General features: G+C 53.6%; 1 protein-coding gene, 1 long non-coding RNA gene and 2 pseudogenes across 2 annotated transcripts; 2 read left to right on the top strand and 2 right to left on the bottom strand.

The window, feature by feature from the left end:
* The window catches only part of LOC128820668 (uncharacterized), a 1,438,581-nt pseudogene that overhangs the window by 720,781 nt on the left and 691,055 nt on the right, over positions 1 to 26,745 (top strand).
* The window catches only part of LOC128820667 (uncharacterized), a 2,212,279-nt pseudogene that overhangs the window by 2,033,967 nt on the left and 151,567 nt on the right, over positions 1 to 26,745 (bottom strand).
* On the top strand, positions 4,523 to 5,446 carry LOC128820641 (olfactory receptor 14J1-like; the record flags this gene model as incomplete). Its single annotated transcript, XM_054001443.1, has 1 exon — positions 4,523 to 5,446. A coding segment is annotated over one exon (924 nt), but the record flags the coding sequence as incomplete, so codon positions are not given.
* On the bottom strand, positions 24,597 to 25,890 carry LOC128820802 (uncharacterized). Its single transcript, XR_008440960.1, has 2 exons — positions 25,012 to 25,890; positions 24,597 to 24,807 (listed from the first exon to the last, which is right to left on the bottom strand). It is a non-coding gene; the product is annotated as an uncharacterized LOC128820802 (long non-coding RNA).

Raw genomic sequence — 26,745 nt, 5'->3', positions numbered from 1 at the left:
CAATGATTTCCAAAAAAAAAAAAAAAACCCAGGGGAAGGCAAACTGTGTGTAGCTCATGGTATTTTACAGCGTCTAAAACTTGACAAGTCATGGATCTTAGAAGTGAGACCCATTTGGATTAATGGGATGGAGAAGTAGTTCAAGATGGAAAAGGGAGCATAAAAATAAACAGAGAAAAACATCTTGGATTGTTTCTTTCCATTTTCATTTCATTTCTTAAAAGCTATTTCAGTTTTCCTGGAGTCTTTTCCACAGTCCTGTTTGCTCTTTCCAAGAACCTTTCCTGGAGAACGAGGAAGCTTTGAGCAGCTCCTGTCACAAGAAGTGCCACCAGCTGCAGCTTCTCTTGGCTTTCGACACCTTGCTTGCAGCTCAGCTCTTGCAGCAAAGCGGGAGAAATATTTGAAGAACTTGACAGCTTGTTCTTTCTTTTCCTTGGGCTGGGCAGTTGTGCCATTGGTGAGGTTTTCATTGTTGCTGTTCTACCCTAAGAAACCATGGCGGGCTACCAGGAATTGTCAGGGAATGCAAGCCTGACTGAATGCAGAGAAAGAATCTGCAGAGCCTGCAGCCAGAAATGGAGAGCTGTGTGATCATCATTGAAACATGCCCATGGACATCTTGAAAGTGATCTAGAAGATGGAAATGGGCTGTGTCCTGGTTTAGGACAAATTAGGGGAAAACACCTCCAAAGGAGCCCCTTATAGGAAACCAAACCCTCCGCAACCTCCCCCCCACCACCGGGTTCGGGAGGAATTCCTTCAGAGGGGAAGTGGAAAAAACTTGTTTATTAAGGCACAACAAAAAAACACTCCCCAGCACAAGAGAAATAGCCCAAGATGACCACAGATGTTTTCACCAGTCCAAGGGGGTTGAGCTGTATCTCTCTTTGCCGCAGAGGGTACGGAGCTTCTCTCGCAGACCCCGGGGGAGCTCCTGCCCGGAGTAGGTCCGATGTCTTCGGGGGGGGGGGGGGAAGGGAACAACGGAAACCGGGGAAAAGGGAAAAAAATGGCAAAAAAGCAAGCAAGCGAAAAGCAGAGAAAAAAAGAGAGGAAAACAGAGCCAGCAAAGCATGCAGCCAGCAGCAAGCAAGAGAAGCAAGCAAGCTAAGCAGCAAGCCAGCAGCCAGCCGGGGGGGGGGGGGGGGGAAGGAAGACAAAACAAACTGAGAACAGGGAGCAGAAACCACGATTGGGATAATGAGCATGAAAATGTCCTGTCCCCACGACACCTTTCCAGGAGTCAAAGGCAGAAGAAAATCCCAAAGTGTCCCAAGGCATTAATGGGTGCCACTGAGGTCCATCCCCAACACAGGCTCCTCATGGACTCCTTGGAGGAGAGAACTGGAGGCCAGGATGGCACAAAAACCTCTCAGAGACTCAAAATGGCACAAAAACATCTCCGTGTGGAAAGGAAAATCCAAAGTACCTGAAAAACCTTGAGTATCTCAAAGTATTAATGAGCCCCACTGAGTGTCAGTACAAAGCTCTCAAGGGACTCGTTAAAGCAGATAATTGGGGCCATGATTGCACAAACATCTCACAGAGTCTGTAGCAAAAGGGAAACACCAAGTACCTTAAAAGAACTGAAGTACCTTGAAGCATTAATGAGCCCCACTGAGTGTTGTTCCTGACCAAGCCTCTCCAGGGACTAATTACAGCAGATAATTGGAGGCCATGATTGCAGAAAGCTGTCAGAGACTCCAAGGCAAAAGCCAAAGCCAAAGTCCTTTGAAAAACCTGCAGTGCCTGGGAGCATTGTGGAGCCCCCAGGGCCATTGCTGAGCAAGGCTCCCCAGGGACTCCTTCCAGCAGATCCTTGAGGCCACTGGGATGTGGGCTAGGGGGGGATGCTGAGGGCAGGACAAGGGGCTGACAGTGCCCAGCCTGGCTGGGGCTGTGCCAGGAGGCCCCAGGGCCTCAGGACAAGGTGTCTCCTGACAGCCCTTGGTGGCACAGACCCTGCTGTGCCCCAGGCCACCAAGACTTGGCTTCTCTTTGTCCCCTCCTGTCATCAGTGCCTCCAGTTCTCTGCTCTGCCTGGGGCCTGGGGACACTTTCTCACTCGTGTCCCTCAGTGGGACCCATTAAAAGTCAAAGAAACTTTGGAGTTGGAGTCTGACTTGGAGTTCTGGAGAGGTTTCTGCAGCTGCCTCTCAGGGCCTGATGTTCAGGGCCTGAGCACAAAGCCCCAGAGGCTCATTCAAGTCCTTGTGCTGTGTCTGTGCTGCTGAGCTGGGCCGGGCTCCTGGCACAGAGGGTGATGCTGGTAAGCAAGCAGAGCTTCAAAAGCACATTTCTCTGGATGAGCAGCTCTTCTCCCAGCCCAGCAGGGCTGGGGCACTGCCTGCAGCCAGTGCGGGCACAGCCCAGAGGCACAGAGAGCTTCAATCAGTCAGGGCTGGGAAGGTGCTGAGAAGTGCCTGGGGCAGAATCACTGCCAGCCCTTGGCACAGGAACCTCTGGCTGCAGGACAATGCAGCTGCAGCTCCTGCAGTGATCTCCTCAAGCTGGAACATGCCAATGCCCACAGCCCCTGTGAGTACATTCTCTGATGGTCTCTTGTGCAGAGCAGCCAGGGGTGCCCAGGGCTGTCCTGCAGAGCAGGGTCCTGCAGCCCAGGGCGCTGTGCTGGGCCAGGGACTCTGCTGCCTGCCAGGGACAGCTCTCAGCCGGCCCGGGGAGCTGCTGCCAGCGCTGGCCAGAAGCTGTGGGGGGAAGGAGCCACCCTGAGCAGGGCAGGTGCTGCTGCTGAGAGCTGCTGGCTGGGGCAGGGCTGCTCCCAGCTCCAGACCAGGCTGGGCACAGCTCCGGAGGACACTTCCCAAAGAAGGAAAGCCTGGGATTGCTGTAAAGCTCAGGAGCTTTCCTGAGAGTGTTTTCAATTTCCTGCTCGGAGAAGAATGGGAAAGTTGGGGTGGTGACAAAAAGGTTTTTGCTTTTGGTACATTTTTATATATTCATAGCTCTATAAATTACTATTATATTGTTATAAAATTATAATCCTTACTTTACGCTATTAAACTCTTAATTAACTCTATTAAACTACTATTATATACTTCAATCAATACAATCCTTAATTAACACAAGTACATCTCCTAACCTTTCTGTTAGATTTCAGATCAATAAGCAGACTGTCTAAATACATTCCTGAAATACTGCATCGTCTTATTTCCAGGAAGAGGACCTACAAGAAGAACATTTTGGTTTTGACCAGAATATGAGCAGTCATAACAAAAAGTGTGGCAAAGTAGCCCTTGGACCTACACCAATGGGTTGAGCCAGGAGTGTGTAACTGGGACAACTGAATCTCCTATTGGATGTTCCTGTTAAATATCCTAATAAATCAACCTTTATAAATTGTTGAAATCAGGAGCCGATTGTGCCTCACCCCACTGGGACACCTGGAAGCTTCCAATAAAGGTCTGGTTTTTACTTTACTGTTCTAACTCTGTTGCAATGGTTGTTTTTTTGTTTTTTTTTTTTTTTTTTTGTTTTGTTTTGTTTTTTTTTTTCTTTTTTTCTCTTTTGATCATAGACAGCAGGGGGATGAGAGAAGCAGAAGAGGAATTGTAATCCCAGAATGACAGAACATTCTGAGTTGAAAGGGACACACAGGATCATCAAATGAATGTTTGAACATTTACAGAGACTCCAGAACTGTGACTTTGGGTGGTCAGTCTCTCTGCTGGCAGCCTCCCAGAGGGCCTTCAGCCACTGCTCAGCCCTGGACAGCAGCAGCATCACCTTGGCAGGGCCCAGCAGGGCTCTCCTGAGCTGCCCTTGCCCAGCTGCACACAGACCCTGCCCCAGCCAGGGCCCTGCACACAGGCAGGTTTCTGTAGGGCCGGGCCGAGGGCACACGGGGTGGGATGGGCTCTGTGAGTGCTGGCAGGGACAAGGCACCTCTCAGGAGGGAATGTCCAGGCCCAGGGAGATGCTCAGGGAAGGAGAGGGGGCTGAACAGAGCAGTGCTGGGGGAACAAGCCCATCCAGCCCCTCACTTCCCTCAGCCACAGGGAATTCTTTGCCTCTCCCATCTCTCAGTGGCAAATTCTGAGTGCAGCAGGAATGCTGGGGATGTCTGACCTCAGAGAGCCAGCAATGATGTGTGGCTAGGAAAACAATTCCTAAAACCAGCTCCTGCCATCCTTTAGACCTGGAAGTGCAGATGCTACCAACCCTTTCTGCATTAGAAGTGATTCCCCTGACAAATCCTGAATACTCAGCCTTGTCCCTCTGCCCCATGGCCACAAACCCAGGGCAGCAGGGCAGGGATGGCTCCTTGAGAGCCCCCACGCTCAGCCCTGGCTGCTCCTGGCACACTCAGCCAGCACAGCTGGAGCTCAGGCAGGGACCTGGGTGAAGGTTTGCCCAGAGCAGGAACAAGGCTGGGTGAGTCCCAGCAGGACAGGCTACAGGGAATGGCCCAGGTTTGGCTCCAAGCAGCCTCTCCTGACTTGTCACTGTCCTTTCTCCATGAACAGGTGCCCATGTGCAGCCACAGCAAAAGTCCAACAGCAGCTCCATCAGCCACTTCCTCCTGCTGGCACTGGCAGAGACACGGCAGCTGCAGCTCCTGCACTTCTGCCTCTTGCTGGGCATCTCCCTGGCTGCCCTCCTGGGCAACGGCCTCATCATCAGCGCCGTAGCCTGCGGCCACCACCTGCACACGCCCATGTTCTTCTTCCTGCTCAACCTGGCCCTCAGCGACCTGGGCTCCATCTGCACCACTGTCCCCAAAGCCATGCACAATTCCCTCTGGGGCACCAGCACCATCTCCTACACTGGATGTGCTGCACAGCTCTTTTTTTTTGTCTTTTTCATCTCAGCAGAGATTTCCCTGCTGACCATCATGTGCTACGACCGCTACGTGTCCATCTGCAAACCCCTGCACTACGGGACCCTCCTGGGCAGCAGAGCTTGTGCCCACATGGCAGCAGCTGCCTGGGCCAGTGCCTTTCTCACTGCTCTCATGCACACAGCCAATACATTTTCCCTGCCCCTGTGCCATGGCAATGCCCTGGGCCAGTTCTTTTGTGAGGTGCCCCAGATCCTCAAGCTCTCCTGCTCCAAATCCCACCTCAGGGAACTTGGGCTCATTGCAGTTAGTGTGTGTTTGGCATTTGGTGGTTTTGTGTTCATTGTTTTCTCCTATGTGCAGATCTTCAGGGCCGTGCTGAGGATCCCCTCTGAGCAGGGACGGCACAAAGCCTTTTCCACCTGCCTCCCTCACCTGGCCGTCGTCTCTCTGTTTATCAGCACTGGGGCATTTACCTACCTGAAGCCCCCCTCGATGTCCTCCCTATCCCTGGATCTGTCCCTGTCAGTTCTGTACTCGGTGCTGCCTCCAGCCCTGAACCCCCTCATCTACAGCCTAAGGAACCAGGAGCTCAAGGCTGCAGTGTGGAGACTGATCACTTGGCAATTTCACAAACATTAAACTGTTGGCCAATTTCTGAAAAACACTTAGAATAAAAGTCATCTTTGATACTTTTTTTTGGATTCATTTTGGAGGTCCTTTTTCTTTGTTCTGTTTTTTAAATATTTTCCACAAAGAACTATCATTGTTTGTTCCATTTCTCATTTTCCCTCCACCTTCCCTGTGGCCACAGACTGTGTCAATCACGGGCTGCGCTCTTGGTGTCTTTAAAGGAACTTGAGGATCTCCCAGCAGAGTTTTCTGCAGAGCTGCCCTTTTGTTGCCTTCTCTGGAGCTGCAGCAGCAATGTCTGTGTGCAGAGCTGGGGGCAGATCAGTGCTGGCACTGCAGCTGTGCCCAGCAGCAGCAGCAGCACTTGGTGTTGCCAGTGCTGCTCCCGTGGCCCTGCCCCGCTGCCCTGGTGGCCCTGGTGTTGCTGCAGGGCCTGAGTGCTCTCGGGGCCGGGCACAGTCCTGGGGGTGGCAGTGCCGGGGCTGCAGCAGGGACAGGCCATGGGCACTGCTGGGGCAGTGCTGACGCCTCAGGCCAGGGCCTGGGGGCTCCAGGCTCCTTGCCCAGGCTCTCTCAAGAACACGGCCAGGCCAATGCTCAGCACAGAAAACCCCCGTCAGCAGCCCCAGGCTGGCCGTGGGCAGGCTGGGGGCAAACAGCACGGCTGGTGCTCTGCAAGGGCCCTGGGGGAGACGGGAAGGAGCAGCAGAGCAGGGGCTGATCCATCCCCAGTGCGCTGCACAGCCCAGGGCAGCGTCCCAGAGCGTCCTCATGGAGCTGCCAACAACATCCCCCCTCTGCAGCCCTGGCCTCTCCCCCAGCTCACACAGGTGCCGCATCCTTGCAGGCACAGACACGGCAGCGCTGGCTCAGGAGCCCCTGTTTGCATTGCACACAGCAGGCGGGAGCACCCCCGTGCTGGTGCTGTGGGGACAAGAACCTGAGGCAGCACAAATGCCATCAGCCCCTGGGGCCAGGAAGGGCTGGGGGACGCCAGGGAAACCACTCAGCTTTGTCCTGGCCTCTGCACTCAGCCAGAAAGTTTGTTCCCATCAGCTGGGAGTTTCCTGTCCCACTGCAGACACTGTTGCTCACAGCCAGGGCTGCCTGGCAGCCTCCCGCAAACTGCCCTGAGCATTTGCTTGGCTTCACCTCTGCTTTCTTACTCTTCCTGCTGCAGATTTCTTCCTCTTACCCAGCCCTGTTCCCTCCCCTGCACACAGCCCATCCCTGTTTGCCCTTTCCTCTCTGGCCCCACTCCCCATTGCAGTTCCTGACTTGGCACCATGGGAACGTCCCTTGGGGAGCAGGATCATCCCACAAGTGCTGCAGGAATTGTCTGCAGGCTCCTGCAGGGCCTCGTGCTGCTCCCTTGCCAGAGGCAGCCCAGGCCAGGGGGGCACATCTGGGCTGCTGTGTCTGCCTGTGGGGCTCCCTGTTCTGGGCAAGGAGGAGGAGCTGCAGAGGCTCTGCAGGACTGACAGGATGGGCTTTGGGGCTGTGAGGAGAAGCTGAGGGACCTGGGCTGCTGCAGCTTCTGAAGAGGAGGCCCAGGGCTCCTCCTGCAACTGCTCCAAGGCTGGTTTCAGAGAATCCCAGAATCAGCAAGGTTGGAAAAGACCTTGGAGATCATCAAGTCCAACCTGTGCCCTGACACCGCCTTGTCTCCTCTGAGCCTCCTCTTCTCCAGGATAAACAAGGTCCCTGTGCAGAGCCCTCCTACCCTCCAGCAGATCCACACTCACACCCAGCTTGGCGTCATCTGCAGATTTGCTGATGTTACACTCAATCCCCTCATCCCGATCATCAATGCAGATATTGAAATCCACGCTGGCTGGCTCTGACCCCTCGGCCATCCTGTGGCTGCCCTGTGATGGCTCTCAAGGTGATCTGTTCCAGAACCTTGCCGGGCACCGAGGTCAGGCTGACAGGCCTGGAGTTCCCCAGATCCTCCTTCCAGCCCTTCTTGGGGATGGGCTCACACTGGCACCTCCAGTGCTCTGGCACCTCCCTGGTGAGCCAGGACTGATGGGAAATGATGGAGAGCAGCTTGGGGAGCTCATCCACCAGCACCCTCATCCCCCTAGGATGGATCCCATCCAATCCCATACACCTGTGAGCATCTGAGTGGCTCAGCAGGTCCCCAGCTGCTTCCTCCTGGATTACAGGGGCTGTTCTGCTCCCTGTGCCCATCTGCCAGCTCAGGAGAACTCTTGTCCCGAGGACAGCCTGTCCTAATGTTGAATATAGGGGCAAATGAAAGTGTTAAAGCTGCTCAGCCTCTTCCATATCTTTATTTACTCTATTCCCCACTGGATCCAATGAAGTGTAGAGGTTCTCCTTATCTCTCTTTTGCTATTAATTTTTTTATAAATACTTTTCTATTATTTCTCAAAGAGGTGGCCAGGATATGCTCTAACCTGAGCTTTCACCACTCTTCTTTCTGCATGACCTAACAACATCCCTAAATATTTCGTGAGTTGCCTGTTCCTCTTTCCAAACCCTCTTTTGTCCTGAGTTCCCACAAAAGCTCCATGCCCAGCCAGGACAGTCCTTTTCCTCGCTGGCTCAACTTCAGCACAGAGGGACAGGCTGCTCCTTCCCCCTTACGATTACTTTCTTCAAGTGTGTCCATCCTTCCTCGACCCCTTTATTTTTAAGGGATGTTTCCTTTAAAAAATCAGTACCTGATTCTCCACTCTCCAAATCTGCATCCTCAATAGACCCAGGTCTACCCTTCCTAATTCCAGTGTGGAAGTTTTCTTGCTACCCATCCTTCTTTCACAGAATACTGAAAACTTGATTATTTCATGGTCACTGTGCCCCAGGCAGCCTCCGACCCCCACATCTGCCACCAGCCCTTCTCTGTTTGTGAGCAGCAGGAGACAGAGCTTTCCTTGGGAGTGGAGTGTTACCAAAAATTCGGTGAAACAGAAAACTCCTTCACACCAATGCAGCATTAAGAAGCAGCATTCTTTATTCAGCCGGATGCACGGGGGATAGCTCCTCCCAAAGCCAAGCATGCTGAGTGCAGGAAAGTTTCTGTTCATATTCTGTATTTTGCACACATATTCATTGATTGTCCTGGACTAAACATACATCTGATAATCATTTCCTCCAAATCATTAACATATTTCCCCTCCCCTTTACCCATGCTCTCTTCTGTCCTGGGGGTCTCTCTGGTGGTCCCTGGTGGTCGTGGACCCCAATGTTCCTGTGGGCCTGGCTGAGCTGGCAGGACACTGAGGCTGGTGAACTTCCAGCTCCACTTCTCACACAATGGGCATTGTGTGGTTTCCATAGGCCTGGGGTTTTGGAGAACAAGCTCCAGGTGTCAGCTCACCTGGTGGAGACACTTTATCATCTGGCAACATGAGGTCACAGAGTGGGCTGTAACATCACAGAGTGGGGTATGTGAGGTCATTGAGCATCTACAACATGATAGATTGTCTCTGTGACATCCCAGAGCCAGCTGTGGCATCACAAGGCAGAGCTCTGACATCATAGAGTAGACTATGACATCACATAATTGGTTGTGACATCAGAGACCAGCTGTGTGACATTAGAGAATGGGCTGTGACATCACAGAGGGGCTGTGTGACATCCCAGGAGGGCTCTGTGAGGTCCCTGGGTTGGTCACTCCGCCCCAGCTCCCCCTCACAGTTTCTCCCAACAACTCCAATGCTGTTCATGCCCAGCGGGGTCCCTGTCCCCCGCTATCCCCCCGGCCCACCTGGAGCCACAGCCTCCACCAAAGGATGTTCCACAGGATCCACCCCAGAGCCTGACATGGGGAAAAGGGGCCAGGGCTGTGTGACCAGGACATCAAGGACGTGGATTATCCAGGTCCCTGTGGCCTGGGTTGGCTTCCCCAGGGTAGGAAAGATGTCTGGCAGCTGGAGCAGGGTTAGGGAAGGGCCTCCAAGGTGGGGCTGGAGCCCTTGGGCTGTGAGCAGAGGCTGAGGGAGCTGGGCTTGTCCAGCCTGGAGCAGGGAAGGCTGAGGGGCTCCTCATCCCAGCCTGGCAGTGCCAGCGAGGAGGGGATGGAGAACACAGAGCCAGGCTCTTCACCGGGGGGCCTGGTGGGAGACAAAATCCAATGGGTGGAAGGGGAAAGAGGGGAGATCAGCCAGGCCAGGAGGAGATGAAATGGGTCAGGCTGGTTTCAGCATTTCCTCAACACCAAAAGCAGCCTGACCTCCCTTCTCCATCCACCACTGACAGCTTTGCAGATCAGGAATTGTTCAGGCTGTCTTATACCCGCTTTGGGATGAGCATCCTGATACAACAATTTAACTGTGTTTATATCTATCACAAAATCATCTTTGTCTAAAATTGGTTTTGTGCATTGTGGAGGGTGGACATGTCAGATGTTGCTGGGATGTCTCACATTGCTGAGGGAAGAGTTTCAATGTTTCTTAAATTGTACCATGTTTACTTTTTTTTTTTTTTTTTTTTTTTTTTGTTGGCCATGAAGAGAAACTTCCTGTGCCTCTGAGTCTCACCAGTTCCTGACCCCCAAAGGACACAAACCTGATGAGTTGTGGTTCCCACTGCAGTGGTGTCATTTGGAGCACCCTCCATCCCCAGAGCAGAGCTGCCTTGTCCCAGAAAGTCCCTGGCAATGCAGGGATGAAGGAAACAGGACAGGCTGTGGGGATCAGGGGCAGGGCACGGCCAGGGATTTGGGGTGGTTGTGAGCCCAGGGCAGAACCCAGCCCTTGGCCTTGGTGAACCTTATCCCACTGTCCTGGGCCCATGGCTCCAGCCTGTCCAGATCCCTCTGCAGAGCTTCCTGCCCTCCAGCACAGCCACACTCCCACCCAGCCTGGGCTCACCTGGGAACTGCCTGAGGGTGCCCTCGATGGCCTCGTCCAGATCAGCAATAAAGAGATTTCACTGACCTGGCCCCAGTCCTGAGCCCTGGGGACAGCCCTGGATGTGACTCCATTCCTCAGCTGCGCTGAGTGCCAGGGGTTTGATGAGGGAAATGGTGGGGAGGGGGTAGGAACAAAGTGTTATAGCCCGCCATGAAGGTTCTTGATTTTCACATAGATTCAGACTGCATTAGAAGGTGCTGGGGGTCAATATCAATTGGACATTGCTGATATCAATCTAGAAATACGAAAAGAAAATTTAACAGGACAAAAGTTTTCTCACTGCAATGTTTTCAATATATCATATTCACTTCCATTACACTTCTGAAATCTGTCTAATTAAGAAGAATTGAAAACTTCAATTATTCCCAGATGCTTTCCTTGTTCTGGTGTTTTGAAAAAAATATTTATGAGCTTTTACCACTGAGTTCCTGAACTGAAGAGCTTAATAAAGAAGAGGCCTCTGGAGTAGGAAAATTCATCAGCAACCTCCAAGGGGCTGAGGATGCATCCCCATCAGAGCAGCAAGGAGCAGAAATGGGCAGAGCTTTGTGGCTGCCCCAGCTCTGGGCTGGGCCCTGGGCCTGGAGCAGGAGCAGCTCTGGAGGGCCCCAAGGCCGGGGCTCTTGTGCTGGCCTGGGCAGATGGGATGGCAGCAGGGGCTGCAGAGCTCTCAGCAGCTGAGGCCGAGGGGAGCAGGGCAGCCAGGGAGCCTCCTTGTGCCTTGGGCAAGCCCCTTCCCCCATGGCTGGGGCTGAGTCCTGGCTGAGCTGCAGCTGCTGCTGTGCCCTTGGCAGGGGCTGAGGCCGTGGGGCCAGTGGCCAGAGCAGCCTGGCCTGAGCAGAGCTGTGGGGCCAGAGGCGGCTGGGCTGTGCTGGGGAGAGGCCCTTGGTGCTGCACAGAGCTCAGGGCAGCGTGGGAGCACCTGGATCTCGGAGCACCCAGCTGCCCCCATGTTTTGAGGTGCCTGAGGAGGGCTGGGACCACGCCAGGGACATCCTGCAGTGACATCCCCCGTCCCGCTCTGCGTGCGCTCAGTCCCAAACCTGACCCTGATCCTGGACTCAATCTCACTCCACATTTAGACACACTCACAGTTCTGTATTTAATCTCATCCCAGTGCCAGACTCATCTAGCCCCAGACCCAATTCCAGCCCCAGCCCTAAAGCCAATCCCATGTCTAACCTTAACCCCAATCCAGCTCTAATCCAAATTTCAGCCCCAGGTCCAACCACAGCCCCAATTCCAGCCCCCTCCTAAACCCTCAGCCCCAAATCAAATCCCAGGTTCAGCCCTTTTGGGGGTTTGGGGGTGTCTCTGTCCCTCTGACCCTGATGATGTTTGGGCAGGGTCACACCAGGGTTGAGAGGGACAGAGACCCCCCCGGCCTCCCCAGGGATGAGAAGGTCGGAGAGCCCCCCCAGCCCCGAGAACCCTCAGCAGTGAGAGGGACACAGAGCCCCTGGTCCCCAGCCCTGCACAGGCATTCCCTGAGGCCAGAGGGATTGAGACCCCCCGAGCATTCCCCAGGGTGAGGGGACAGAGACTCCCTCAAGCACCAGCTGGCACAGGGTGAGAGGGAGACAGACCCGCAAGGCATTCCCTGGGGTGAGATCAGTGGAGACCCCCTGGGCAATGGCCTGGGGTGACAGGGATAGGGACACGTCCCTCAGAGGAAGCTGCGTTCAAATTTCCAAGAGTTCCTCCAGAAAGAGCCAAAACCTCCTCAGAGGAGGGAACCATGCTGTTGTCAAAGGCACTTGGGGTCAGACAACAGTGCCTTGAACTCACTGTGACAAAATAATGTGGCAATCTGGTTAATAAAATTGTTAGAGAGAAGCCTCTGCCCCAGTTAAGGTGCTAACGAGACCAAATCCAAAGTGGATTTTATTGAAGAGTAAATGTGAGGTAGAGATAGAGATGGAAAGAAAGAGCAAAGTGGGGAGAGCAAGGGAGCGACAGGGACAGAGACCTACCCTGGGGCAGGGCAAGTGTGACATTGTCCCCTGTGTGAGTGGCCTTCCCAGGGTGGGGGTTTTACACCTGAGCCAGTTTGGGTAAGGGGGGTGGTGTTCACCCCCCACCCCGAGCAGGATTGCCTCACTGTTTCAGGTGACAATGTAAGATGTAACCAAAAGTGTGTTTTCAGTCACCATCTTCATGAACTGTGATAAACAGGTGGGGCAGTGTTCTTTATCTCTGCCATGACTCAGCCCTGATAACGCCCTGCAGGGGCCATCTTCTGTTAATGGGCCATTGAGTGTCACTGCAGGACTGATAAAATTACATCATCCCATTGTGGGATGCTCCGCCCAGGGGGAGGAACCAAGCATTCCTGCCTGCATATAATCTCACCCTTGCAACACCAGGACCACCTTGCCTACTGGATTCCCAGAGGACAAGAGCTCCATCAGCACCACTGGACCTTCAGAGGAAGAGCAGACCCTTCTACAGGATCCCTGCTTTGACAGAATCACGTTCATCACTCCAACAGGACTGCAGCCACCATTTCATCAGACTGCTACCACCGCCCTGACCAACGGGGTGTCAGGTTATATCCTGACTCTGTCATATTAAGCCAGTGTTTCTGGATCATTGCCTTGATCCTAATTTTCTTATTAAATTGTAATTCTGGTTTAGACTGATTTGCTCCAAACCAGCACAAAACTCAATGTTCTCATCCCTTTTTTTCCTCCCAAAACAGAATTTCCCATTGCCAAACCTTCACCAGATGGAGGATAAGGCTGCAAGGATGAGGAAGATGCCCCGGGACACCCAGGCAGGTGAGGAGGAAGTCAGTGCCCCTTTCCCTCTCTCTCCTGCTCCATCTCCCCCATGTCCTCCATGGCCCCCAGCTGCAGGACAACCCCGCTGCCGACGCCGTCTTGCTGGGGATGCACTGGGGGGATCTCCTTCCCCTTCCCTCTGGCACGGAGGCAAATCCCATCCTCTCCTTGTCCTTCCGCCCCCAGAGCAGGAGCTGAGGATGGAGACCAGGGAGGACAAATCCCCACGGCAGAACCTCATGGAAGAGGCCGTTTTGAGCAGCTCCATGGCACAGGAATCCAACGGGGAGGAAAAGCCCCAGAGATCCCACAGGAGGAGGGGCTGCAAACCCAGCCTAGGGTGGTCTGAGGAGGAAAGACCCACCCTGGGCCAGGAAGGTGGACAGAGCTTCAGCCAGAGCTCGGAGCTGGTGGTCCATGAGCAGCTCCATGATGGGGAGAAGCCCCACAAGTGCTTGGAGTGTGGGAAGAGCTTCAGGCGGAGAAACAACCTGATCTGCCACCAGATGATCCACACCGGGGAATGGGCCTACGAGTGTGGGGAGTGTGGGAAGGGCTTCAGCTGCAGATCCAACCTCATCATCCACCAACGCATCCACACTGGGGAAAGGCCCTACGAGTGTGGGGAATGTGGGAAGAGCTTCAGCAGAAGGTCCTACTTGATCAGCCACCAGATCATCCACAGTGGGGAAAGGCCATACAAGTGTGAGCAATGTGGGAAGAGCTTCAGCCATAGGTCCAAACTGATCATCCACCAAATGGTCCACACAGGGGAGAGGCCCTACGAGTGTCCCGAGTGTCAGAAGAGCTTTCACACCAGCTCCAGTCTCCTTGTGCATCAGCGGATTCACACAGATGAGAGGCCCTTCCGCTGCCCCGACTGCAGGAAGGGTTTCAAGCACAGCTCCACCCTTGTCAAGCACCAGCGCATCCACACCGGGGAGAGGCCCTACGAGTGTGGGGAATGTGGGATGAGCTTCAGCCAGAGCTCAAGCCTGATCTGCCACCAGAGGACCCACACTGGGGAGAGGCCCTATGAGTGTCCCCAGTGCCAGAAGAGGTTTCAGACCAGCTCCCATCTCCTCCTGCACCAGCGGATTCACACCGAGGAGAGGCCCTTCCGCTGCCCTGACTGCGGGAAGGGCTTCAAGCACAACTCCCACCTCATCAGGCACCGGCGCGTCCACACCGGGGAGAGGCCCTACGAGTGTCCCCAGTGTGGGAAGAGCTTCATCCAGAGCTCTGCCTTGACCCGACACCAGCAGACCCACCGGTAAGGGAAGCCCTGCAAGTGACCCAACGGCAGGAAGAGCTTTGTGCACTGCTCCAACTCCATCCCCCATGGGAGGACCCACGTTGGTCAGAGCCCCGGTGACCCACATTCCCTGTGATCCATGTTGGGAAGACACCTGGCTGGTTATCATTTTGGTTTGGCCCTATGTCCTAGGGTGATGGTATGGTGTTTGTATCCCAAATCGTGTGTTCTGTTTATGCCTGATATTATGTTCTGTGCCTTCAGGACTGACTCTGAAAGTGAAGGATTGTTTTGTCTTGTTATCAGCCGGCTCACCTCCCACCATGGTCTGTGTCTAGGAGACGCTTGGCTGCCTTGGGCTTGCTTGCTTGCTTGCTGGCTTGCTTGCTTTTGCTTTTGCTTTTGCTTATTAGTTAGTTTAGCTAGGCAGTCCAATTTTTACCCTGGACTGTTTCTTTTTTCCCTTCCCTTTCCTTTTCCTAAATACCATCTGAACCTGCTCTGGACCTGGACCTGCGAAACATCAAGAAACACCGAGAGTCTGCATTTTGTGACCTGCAGCAGCCATCCCCAGCGCCAGAGACTGATAGCTGGGCGACCACTCCCAGGAGAGACTTTCTGAATTTCTCATCTCTTCAGAACGGTGAAAGGGTTTTGTCATCTGGTGTTGATTCTTTTTTTTGTATTGGGGAGTGTTTTTGCTTGTTAAATAAACAGGTTTTTTCCATTTCTCTCTGAGGAAATCTTTCCTGAACCAGGTGAGGGAGGGGCCGTGGGAGGTTTGCTTTCCGGGGGCTCCTTCCGGAGGTCTTCTCCCAAATTTTGCCCTAAACTAGGACAAATATTTTGGCGCCCAACGTGGAGTCCAAGCCGCCTCAGAGGTGATTGGTACAGAAGCACAACTCCTCCTGGCACCCCGGCTACCGGTGCTGGTGTGGGTGTTCAGAGGAAAGGTTCCTACTACCCACCATGCCACCAGTGCTACATGGAGCAAGTGGATTGCCCTCATCACGCAGCGTGCCCGTATTGGTAAACTGAATCGCCCTGGGATTTTGGAAGTAATTACAAATTGGCCTGAAGGTGAAAACTTTGGTGTCACAGATGAAGAACAAGAACCAGTGACACGGGCTGAAGAGGCTCCACCCTACAACCAATTGCCAGCAGAGGAAACACGCTATGCTCTTTTCACTGACGGTTCCTGCCGCGTCGTAGGGATGAATCGGAAGTGGAAAGCAGCTGTATGGAGCCCCACACGACGGGTCGCAGAGGCCACTGAAGGAGAAGGTGGACCAAGTCAACTTGCTGAACTCAAAGCCGTTCAACTGGCCCTAGACATTGCAGAAAGGGAGAAGTGGCCAAAGCTCTACCTCTACACTGATTCATGGATGGTAGCCAATGCTCTGTGGGGATGGCTGGAGAGATGGAAAGGGGCTAACTGGCAGCGTCGAGGAAAACCAATTTGGGCTGCTGAAGAATGGAAAGACATTGCTACCCGGGTAGAGAAACTGCCTGTGAAGGTTCGCCATGTAGATGCTCATGTCCCCAAGAGCAGAGCTAATGAAGAGCAGCAAAACAATCAGCAGGTAGATCAGGCTGCAAAGATAGGGGTGTCAAAGATAGATTTAGATTGGCAACACAAGGGGGAGTTGTTCCTGGCTCGATGGGCCCATGATGCCTCAGGCCATCAGGGTAGAGATGCCACCTATAAGTGGGCACGAGCCCGAGGGGTGGATTTAACCATGGACAGTATTTCTCAGGTTATCCATGACTGTGAGATGTGTGCTGCCATCAAACAGGCCAAGCGAGTGAAGCCCCTATGGTATGGTGGGCGGTGGTCCAAGTACAAGTATGGGGAGGCCTGGCAGATTGACCACGTCACACTGCCCCAGACACGCCAAGGCAAGCGCTACGTGCTCACAATGGTGGAAGCCACCACAGGATGGTTGGAAACCTACCCTGTGTCTCATGCTACAGCCCGTAACACCATCCTGGGCCTTGAAAAGCAGGTCCTTTGGAGGCATGGTACCCCTGAGAGGATTGAGTCAGACAATGGGACTCATTTTAAGAACAGCCTTATCAACTCCTGGGCTAGGGAACATGGCATTGAGTGGGTGTACCACATCCCCTACCATGCACCAGCTGCAGGCAAGGTGGAGAGGTGCAATGGACTGTTAAAAACCACCTTGAAAGCATTGGGTGGGGGATCTTTCAAAAACTGGGAGCAGCATTTGGCACAGGCCACCTGGTTAGTTAACACCCGAGGTTCCACCAATCGAGCAGGTCCTGCCCAGTCTGAGTCCCTGAATATAGTAGACAGAGATAAAGTCCCAGTGGCACATATCAGAGGTTTGTTAGGGAGGACAGTGTGGATCAATTCTGCCTCGAGTACAGACAAACCCATTTGTGGGATTGTCTTTGCTCAGGGACCAGGTTGTACATGGTGGATAATGCAGAAAGATGGAAGAACACGATGTGTACCTCAGGGAGACCTGATTGTGGGGTGAGACTCATATCCAAACATCTCAATTTGCTGGATGTTACTGCCATTGTTTGTACATTAAACCACACAGACATGGGACAGAAGGAAATGTGTAAATGTCGAAAGTCAGAGCAAGTGAGAATGGAAGGGAATGTGTAAGTGTGGAAGGTTTGAGCAACTGAGATAGAAGGAAATGTGTAAGTGTTGAAGGTCTGAGTAAGTGAAAGATGGAAGATTTACTTGATGAAGTTTTTACATGATGTTTGGTAGTTATGCTGACGATTTGGAGATAAGGGGTAGAATGTCCTAGGGTGATGGTATGGTGTTTGTATCCCAAATCGTGTGTTCTGTTTAGGCCTGATATTATGTTCTGTGCCTTCAGGACTGACTCTGAAAGTGAAGGATTGTTTTGTCTTGTTATCAGCCGGCTCACCTCCCACCATGGTCTGTCTCTAGGAGATGCTTGGCTGCCTTGGGCTTGCTTGCTTGCTTGCTGGCTTGCTTGCTTTTGCTTTTTCTTTTGCTTATTAGTTGGTTTAGCTAGGCAGTCCAATTTTTACCCTGCACTGTTTCTTTTTCCCCTTCCCTTTCCCTTTCATGAATGTCATCTGAACCTGCTCTGGACCTGGACCTGGGAAACATCAAGAAACACCGAGAGTCTGCATTTTGTGACCTGCAGCAGCCATCCCCAGCACCAGGGACTGATAGCTGGGCAACCACTCCCAGGAGAGACTTTCTGAATTTGTCATCTCTTCAGAACGGTGAAAGGGTTTTCTCATCTGGTGTTTTTTTTTTTTTTTTTTTTTTTTTAATTGGGGAGTGTTTTTGCTTGTTAAATAAACAGGTTTTTTTTCCATTTCTCTCTGAGGAAATCCTTCCTGAACCAGGTGGGGGAGGGGCCGTGGGGGGTTTGCTTTCTGGGGGCTCCTTCCGGAGGTCTTCTCCCAAATTTTGCCCTAATCTAGGACAGTTTTTCATGTCCCAGACAATATACAAGCTGCAGGATTGGTTGAACGGGTGAAGGGGTTGTTAAAAGAGCAGTTGAAAAAATGAGGAATGGGAACCTGTCCTCATGGAGAAGCCATCTCCCAGATGTGCTCCATGCCCTTAGCAATGGCCCCCTGGGGAAATGGAAACCCCCTGGCTGTGCACGGCTGCTCCCAATTTGCAAATACAGCCATGGACAGTGAGACTTGGACTGCCTGGGAAATTGTTCTGGCTGTGATGGCCCTGGCAGGGCCAGCCCAGAGGCTGCAGGGCTGGACCTTCATGCATTGGAATTAGTTAGGATAAATCAGAAGCAAATGAGAGTTAACAACACAGGAACAGGAATCCAGATTCCTCCAGGACACTTTGGTTTGATAACTGCTCACTGCAGCTTGGCCTTGCAAAGTGCTCATGCCATGGGAGGAGGAACTGATGCAGATTATCAAGGAGAAATTGAAGGAATTGTGTTAAACAATAGTGAACAAGATTGGATTATTCAACCCCATGACAGGGTAGCACAATTATTGATATTGTCAGTTTTTAAAACAATTGGGAAAAAAAGAGATCCATCTCTGTTGTTGGTGGAGATAAAGGGTTTGGATCCAACAGTGCTAATAAAGGAGCCAGAGTGTGGGTCCAGAGGCCAAAAGGCCCTCCCGAGGCAGCTGAAGGAACAGCTCTGGGGAAAGACAGCAGTGTTGGAATCCTGAAAGCTGGGCAGGAACGATGGGAATGTGTCCCTGCAGCCAAGTGCTCTGTGTGAGAACAAGTAGATATTACAGGAGATTGTTTTACACATCCAGCCAGACCAAATCTCCCTGTTTGCCCCAGGGAAAACTCATGACCTGGACTCCATCTAGGATGGAGCCAGGGCCAGGCTCTTGTACTGCCCCAGGTGTATCCCTTGAAGGCCTTTTAATAAACACCTGCTTTATTCCTTTAGCACTGTCTAGCTCTGTCCTAGGTGGCCTCTCAAGGCATCACCACCAAACCAGGGGAACACGGACCAGGCCTGGCTGGCTGGGCCTCCTGGGGACCACCTGCCCACCTTGGCATGTCGAGGGCTGCTTCTCACCTGCCCTGAAGCACTGGGGCTCTGGGCTTTCCTTCCTATGGGAGAGAACTCTCCTTCTCCTCCATGGGCCATGGCCAAAACTGGGTTTCCTCCTCCAAAACTCCACACATCCAATGATTGCTCCCAGGCAAAAGCTGCCAGGACCAACAGGGCTGGGTGCCCGTGGCCTCATGGGGATGCCTCTCATCTGCTTTCCAAACAATGGGGCTTGGTGCTTTTCTTCTAATGAAAAGAATTGTCCTTCTTCTCAAGGTGTCTGAGGTCGAAATTGAGATTACTTCGCCCAAATTCCTTATATCCAAGGATCTCTCCATGACAAAAGCTGCCAGGAAGAACAGGTCTGGTTGGCTGAGCATCCCATGAGCCACCTCTTTCTTCTTCTGCCTTTGAAACACTTGGGCTCTGTGCTTTCCTTCCTATGGGAAAGAACAGTCCTTCTCCTCTGGGTGTCCATGTCTGAAATTGGGATTCCACCTCTAAAATTCCCTATATCCAAGGGTTGCTTCCAGCCAAAATCTGCCAGTACTGTCAAGTCTGGCTGGCCTTGGCCTCTGGTGGCTGCCCCTGCCACACTGGGGCTCGGTTCTTTCCTTCCCATGGAGATCCCTGTGACACTGTGGGGACCTCATGGAACCAAGGGGATCATTGTGGCACCACTGGAGCCCATGGAACCAAGGGGCCATGGTGACACAGCGGGGCTTCATGGACCCAGAGACCATTCTGACTCTGTGGGGCCTGATGGAACCATGGAGACCATGAGGACCCTTCAGGACCTCGTGTCACCAAGGGGGCATTGTGACACTCCAGGGCCTCGTGGGAGCAAGGGACCATTGGGACACTGTGGGGCCCCATGGAACCGAGGGCACATGGAACAGGTCTGGCTGGCTTGGCCTCCCAGGGGCCACCTGACAGGTCTGGCTGATCTTGGAATGCCAAGAGCTGCTTCTCATCAGCTCCAGGAGCAGTGGGGCTCCGTGCTTTCCTTGCTATGGGAAAGAGCTGTCCCTTTTTTCAGGTGCCCATAGCCAAAATTGGTACCCTCCCTAAAAAATTTCCTATAGGCAAAGGTATCTCTCAGAAAAACCTGCCAACTCTGGCTGGCCTTGGCCTCTGGTGGTCACCTCTCATCTGCCCCTGAAACAGAGGGGCTCTGTTCCTGCTTTCCTATGGAAAAAACCCAGCCTTCTTGCCAAAGACCATGGCAAAAATTAGAATTTGGCCTCCCAAATTCCGTATATCCAAGGATTGCTCCCAGACAAAAGCTGCCAGGACAGACAGGTCAGGCAGACCCTGGCCTCTGGTGATATGAGCAGAATGTTTTCATTTGCAAACACCTTGGAGAGGGCCCAGAGATCTCCCAGGCTGGATTTGCAGGCCTCAAGAACCAAACACGTATATGGAGGCTGATGTGCCTGGGCTCAGTTGTGAAGAGACTGAGGACAGATCAGGAGTGGCCTGGCAGGGCTTGAAGGGTGGATTCAGAAGTGGTGGAGCTTTTCTCCATAGTGGGAAACAGCCAGAGAGAGAAATTATACCGGAAATGCAACTGGTGAAATCCAGACTGGACACAAGAGGAGGGGAATTTCCCTCCCAGGGCAGGGCTGTGGTGCAACACGTCCCCAGAAGGAGCCTGGAGCAGCCCAAGGCTTTGTGTGGCCAGGCAGAGGCAGGCAGGAGGCAGAGCTGTCAGCAAAGGAAGGGGCCAGCGAGGTGGGGCAGCGGGGGGATGAGGACAGCCTGCAGGGACAGAGGCGCAGGGCAGGGAGACCGTAGGACAGCCTGGGCTGCAGAGGGCACAGGCATGTGCAGCAGCTGCAAGGCCCTGACAGAGCCAACCTGTGCAGCACTTTGGCCATGGCTGCTGGCCCTGGGCCTGAGGCCACCAGGGGACAAGTGACCCTTGCAGCCCTGGGGCCTCAGTGCCTCCTTGTCCCTGCTCAGCAGCCTGGCAGGGGCCGCCCCATGGTCCTGCCCTTGGCACTGCACATCCCCACATGCCAGTGCCCATCCCGGGAAGAGCCCTGAGCAATGAGGGAGGGACAGGATCTGCCTTGCCAGGGGCTGGGGCTCAGCCTTGGCCCTTTGCATTCCTGAAGCACATCCAGGTTTGCTCAGCACCAGAGACACCTTTCCCTTGCTGTCCCCACCTGTCATCACTGCCTCCAGTGTTCTGCTGTACCTGGAACCTGGGGACACTTTCTCAGTTGTGTCCCTCACAGGGATCTCTTCAAAGTAAAAGAAACTTCAGTGTTTCAATCTCACTTGGAGCTCTTGAGAAGTTCTTTGAGCACACTCTGAGGGGCTGGGTCTGATGCAAAGAGCACCAAAGCCCCAGAGGGTCATTAAAGTCCTGGTGCTGTGTCTGTGCTGCTGGGCTGGGCCGGGCTCCTGGCCCAGAGGCAGCTCCTGGCAAGGGCAGCGCTGCAGAGAGACAGCTCTGGCCAGGAGCAGCTCCTGTGCACAGCCCAGCAGGGCTGGGGCACTGCCAGGGCATGCCAGGGACACGAGCAGGGCACAGACAGAGCTCACAGGGGCTCAGCACTGGCAGGGGCTGTGGGATGTCCCAGAGGGGGCTGTGTCAGAGCAGCACCTCTGTGGCTGTGTCACAGAGCAGCTGTGATGTCAGAGAGGGGCTGTGTGACAGCACAGAGTGGGTGCTGTGAGGTCACAGATTGGGCTATCACATCACAGAGTTTGTTTTGTGTGGTCATCCAGCACCTATGGCATCATAGAGGGGACTGTGTGATACCACAGAGCAGGCTGTGACATCATGGCATGGCTGTATGACATCACAGAGCAGGCTGTGAGGACAAAGTGTGTGCTGTGACATTACAGAGTGCAGTATGACACCACAGGGAGGGTTTTTTGACATCACAGAGAAGGGTATATAGCCATCACTGGGTGGCTGTGTAACTTCATAGAGCAGGCTGTGACATCAAAGAACAAACAGTGACATCTCCGGGTGACTTTGTGACATCACAGAGTCTTCTGTGACAGCACAGAGCAGCCATATGACATCACAGGATGACATCTCAGAGTTGGATTTCTGACATTACAAGTGCTGTGTGACATCACAGGTGGCAGTGTGACACCACAGGGGCTGTGTGAGGTCACTGGAGAGGTCACTCCACCCCAGGCCCCCCTCACAGTTCCCCCAGAGAAGTCCAACGCTGCTCGTGCACAGCGGGGTCCCCTGTCCCCCCGGGTCCCCCTGCCCCCGGCGCCGCAGCCTCCCCCAGAGGATGTTCCACGAGATCGACCCCAGAGCCTGACACGGGGACGGGGGACGATGCCGTGGGGGGTGGGACAGGGGGACAGGGACCCCCCGGCAGCGTCCCCGTGTCCCCCAGGGCCAGAGCCTGGGCCAGGGCTCCTTCACCCTGCTACCAACGAGGGCTTGAGAGCGCTGGAAAAAATCCCCAGCAAGGGATCAGCAAAAACCAGATTTAATATTAAGTGACAGCACGAAAAAGTTCCTTGGCAAGAATCACTCTGCTCCTGAGTGGACACTTCAGGGACACCAAGGAAACAAAGCAACAACAAAACCAAACAAAATCCAGGCAATCAAATCAGACATGAGCTAAAAACTGGGGCTTTCCTTCCTGTGCATAAGAACTGTCCTTCTAGACCAGTTGCCCATGGCCAGAATTGGGATTTTACCTCCAACATTTCCTGTTGTGACAGACTGGAGGAGATTGTTGGCTGTAAACATTTCATGTGTGTGGGAGAAGGGGAAGGTCCAGCCTTGCCCTGCCCTGGAACCCCAGCCCTGCCCTGCCCTGGAACCCCAATCCCCCCAGAGCCTCTATCCCAGCCCAGCAGTGGCTGCCAGTCCCTGGCACAGCACAGGCAATGCTCCACAACCACCTCTGGAGCCCCAGCCCAGCTCCTGAGTGACCAAATGACCCCAAGTCCCACCTGGGGGAAGGGCCCAGGAACAACAAGGGGTATTTAAGGCTGAACACAGGGCAAGCACACATCTTGACCCTAAATCCTCTTGGAATTTCCATCTGAACACTTCTGGAATCCAGGAGTTGGTAGCTCTGTGTGTGCTTCTCTAAATTTTTTTTGCCTTTCTCTCTTTCTGTCTTCTACTTCCATCCACTTGCAAATGTTGATTAACTTACAACTGAACAGCATTAGAGTTTGTGAAGTTGAATGGGCCAAGTTAATGCATTGAAAACTGTTTTTTGTGTACTGATTGTCATATTAAACCATTTGCCAAAGTTGCTCTGATTTTCTGAAGTTCCCATAAAGCCTGATTTTTTGTTTGGAGTTCCTGAGAATCGCTTGTGGGTATTTCTCCAGTGAGTCCAACTCAGAGGACACAAACAGTTGTAATTCCTTTAAATGTCTCCTTGAGAGAATTGTCTGCAGGGATGGGGGTCAGGGCTTGTGTGTCCTGCTTGGCACAGCCCAGGCAGGGCTTTCACAGCCCCATCCCACACTCCATTTCCCAGCTGGAGCCGCTGCTGCCTCTGAGTTCTGCTGCCCCAGCCCCAGGGACGCTCTCCTTGTCTGCCCATTCCCCCACGGTCTCTGGGCAGGGATGGCCTCAGTGGGGGCTGCTGACATCCTCAGCACCTTGGAGGCTGCTGCTGAATTCTACTGCCTCAGAGGCTTCTTCAGCCTTCAGCTCTTCATTTCAGCAATCCAGTGCCCCAGGGCTCATTAATGTTCTGAACACTTTAACAAGCCAAGCCTCTGGGAATAATTTGATTTAAGTTCTCAAATCTTTTGTGGATAATTAAGCACATTTCAGAACTGTATTCAGAGAGAATGTATTATTTTTACAACAACAGTGAGAAAATATGTTTGGTGCTGTTTAAGTTTTTTATTTCCTGTTAATTCATTGATATGTGCAATCTCCAATTGACATTGAATCCAAGTACCTCCTCATGCAGTTGGAATAGATATGAAAATCAAGACCCTTCATGGCTGACAATCAATCAGACTCTGTCCCTACCCCCACCCCACCATTGCCCCCATCCAAGCCCTGGCACTCAGAGCAGCCTTGTGCAAATCTGAGCTCCCTCCAGCCCAGGCTGCACCTGCAGCTTTCAGCTCCTTGGCTCCAACTCCCACCTGCTTTCCCTGGAGAAGGAGCTGCCCGAGACACAGAGGGATGTTCATTTCTTGTCAGCCAACAAAGCCAAGGGAAGGCACAGCTCCATCCAATGCAGAAGTCATTCCTCTGCTGGCTATTAAATCCACTTTGCACAGCAGACAGTCTCAGAGCAATGGAAAACACCTTCTGTGCCCAGCACAGATCCCAAGGTGCCCCCAAACCCTCTTGCCCCGATTCTGCCCAGATTTGCTCTTTGCACACACCAGTCACAGGCTGAAGTCAGGAGCTCCCTCCATGGCCAGAAGGAGGAAAAGAGGGAAAGTGGATGAAGAGCTCTCCTGTGCAGAGCCAAGGTCCAAGTGCCTCTGCAGTGGGAACCACAACTCATCAGGTTTGTGTCCTTTGGGCTCAGGGCCTGGTGACACTCAGAGGCACAGAAAGGTTTCTTGCCAACAAACACAAGTTGAACATTTGAACAGTTTAATAACCATCACAGCTCTTCCCTCAGCTCTCTGGGATGTCCCAGCAGCATCTGACATGTCCCCCTCACCCAAGGGATTTCTGTACAGGAACAGTTTTAGACAAAGACACAAGAAAAGGTAATTCTGTGACAGATATAAACACAAATAGGATGTTGTCTGATGTGATATTTATTTGAACTTCAGAAAGATTGGGCAACTCCCTGAAGCTCAAAGCATGAAGCCAGTCAGTTGAGAGGCCCTTGAATGACCAGAAAGCATCTGGAGGAGGAAATCTGGGAGCAAAGGGAAGTACATAGATGCACCTGGTCTAGTGAAGAGATGTCTTTAGTCATGGCCATTTCAACAGGAGAGCTGGAAACACCTGAAGGAAGAGGGAGAGGAAATAATAAAGAGGATATTGGTGACACAAGTAGAAGGCAGGATCAGTATTTCTCCTCCTGCCATCACTACACCTCCAAGAAATTCCTGTTCCTGGAGGAAAAAAAATTACTGTTTCTTAAAAGTACTCAAGTGACCCAGATAATAAAATGTGCTTGTATATTATGAAATGTACAAGTTCTAACACCTGTGCCCCTTTCCAGGCAGACATCAGCTGTGTGCCCATGAACAGGCAGTGCCACTTGTGCCCTGAGGTGTTGAGCTGGGATTGGATCTCTCAGAGAGGAGCTGAGGGAGAGCAGAGCACCTTGCAAGCTGCAGGTCCCTGCCAGCCCCGCAGGGCTCCTGTGCCATCAACATCTGCTCTGCTCCAGGCTGAAACAGGGCCCAGCACGGTGCCGGGATCATCAGAGAGCTGAGGTGTGTGCTGGAATTCCATGCCCTCGCCATGGCGCAGCAGCCCTGCATTTCCCTGCTCCAGCCTTGGTCTCCAGCACAGCCATGGAGGCTCTTTGGGCTCCTGAGTGTTCCTGCAGCCCCCAAGGGCAGCTGAGCTCTGCCTTTGGCACAGTCAGCCCTGGCCAGCGCAGGCCACGCTCAGCAATTCCTTGTCTGTGCCCGGCCTTGCTGCCAGCCCCGGCAGCGGCTGCGTGGCCCCTTGGTGGCCCTGTGCTGGCCCAGCCATGGTGCCACAGCCCCTGTGCAGGCCCAGCCCAGGACAGGAGCATTGCGGCTGGGAACGGCCCCTGTGCCGTGGTGCCCACGGCAGCCTTGGGGCTCTGTGCCCCATGGCCTCCCTGCTGGGCAGCCTCTGCCAGCTCCTGCCCAGCCCGTGGCACCTGTGGGGCTGCACAGACAGCCCTGCCCCGGGCTCTGCCGGCCTCTGGGCCAGCAGAGAGGCCGGCCAGGGCTGGCCATGGCCGGGAACAGGCCCTGAGCCCCGCAGCAGGATGGAGCTGGGCCACAGCCAAACTCAGCCCAGGCCAAAGCTGGGCTCAGCAGCCAGGGCTGCCAAGGGCTGGGGACAGAGGCTGGCGCTGACAAATGTCCTGGGCCCCCTCCCTGCTGTGTCTATGCCCCAAGGGCACAGAGCAGCCTCCTCTCTCGGGCACTTGCCTGTTTTCAATGCCTTGCACAGGCGCTGGCCCTGCCCCACAAGGCCTGGGCTGAGTCCTGCCCCTGCACGCTCAGCCAGGCTGAGATGGACACTGATGGTTTCTGGGCCAGGCTCTCGCAGCCCAGCCCAGCTCCCTGCAAGCTCTGCCAGCTGCCCTGAGCTCTGTGCAGCACCAAGGGCCTCTCCCCAGCACAGCCCAGCCGCCTCTGGCCCCACAGCTCTGCTCAGGCCAGGCTGCTCTGGCCACTGGCCCCACGGCCTCAGCCCCTGCCAAGGGCACAGCAGCAGCTGCAGCTCAGCCAGGACTCAGCCCCAGCCATGGGGGAAGGGGCTTGCCCAAGGCACAAGGAGGCTCCCTGGCTGCCCTGCTCCCCTCGGCCTCAGCTGCTGAGAGCTCTGCAGCCCCTGCTGCCATCCCATCTGCCCAGGCCAGCACAAGAGCCCCGGCCTTGGGGCCCTCCAGAGCTGCTCCTGCTCCAGGCCCAGGGCCCATCCCAGAGCTGGGGCAGCCACACAGCTCTGCCCATTTCTGCTCATTGCTGCTCTGATGGGGATGGATCCTCAGCCCCTTGGAGGTTCCTGATGAATTTTCCTACTCCAGAGCCCTCTTCTTTCTTGAGCTCTTCAGTTCAGGAATTCAGTGACAAAAGGCTCATATATATTTTTGTTCAAACTCCCAAACAAGAAATGCTGCTGGGAATAATCGAAGTTTTCAATTCTTCTGTGGCTAATTAGACAGATTTCAGAAGTTAATTCAAAGTGAATACACTCTCTTGAAAACTGTGCAGGGAGAACTCTTTTGTC

Source organism: Vidua macroura, chromosome 30 (assembly GCF_024509145.1).
Source record: "Vidua macroura isolate BioBank_ID:100142 chromosome 30, ASM2450914v1, whole genome shotgun sequence".
In the NCBI taxonomy this organism is placed as follows: Eukaryota; Metazoa; Chordata; class Aves; order Passeriformes; family Viduidae; genus Vidua; species Vidua macroura.
Note: the sequence above shows the minus strand (reverse complement) of the source record. Positions and strands in the feature narration are given on the sequence as shown.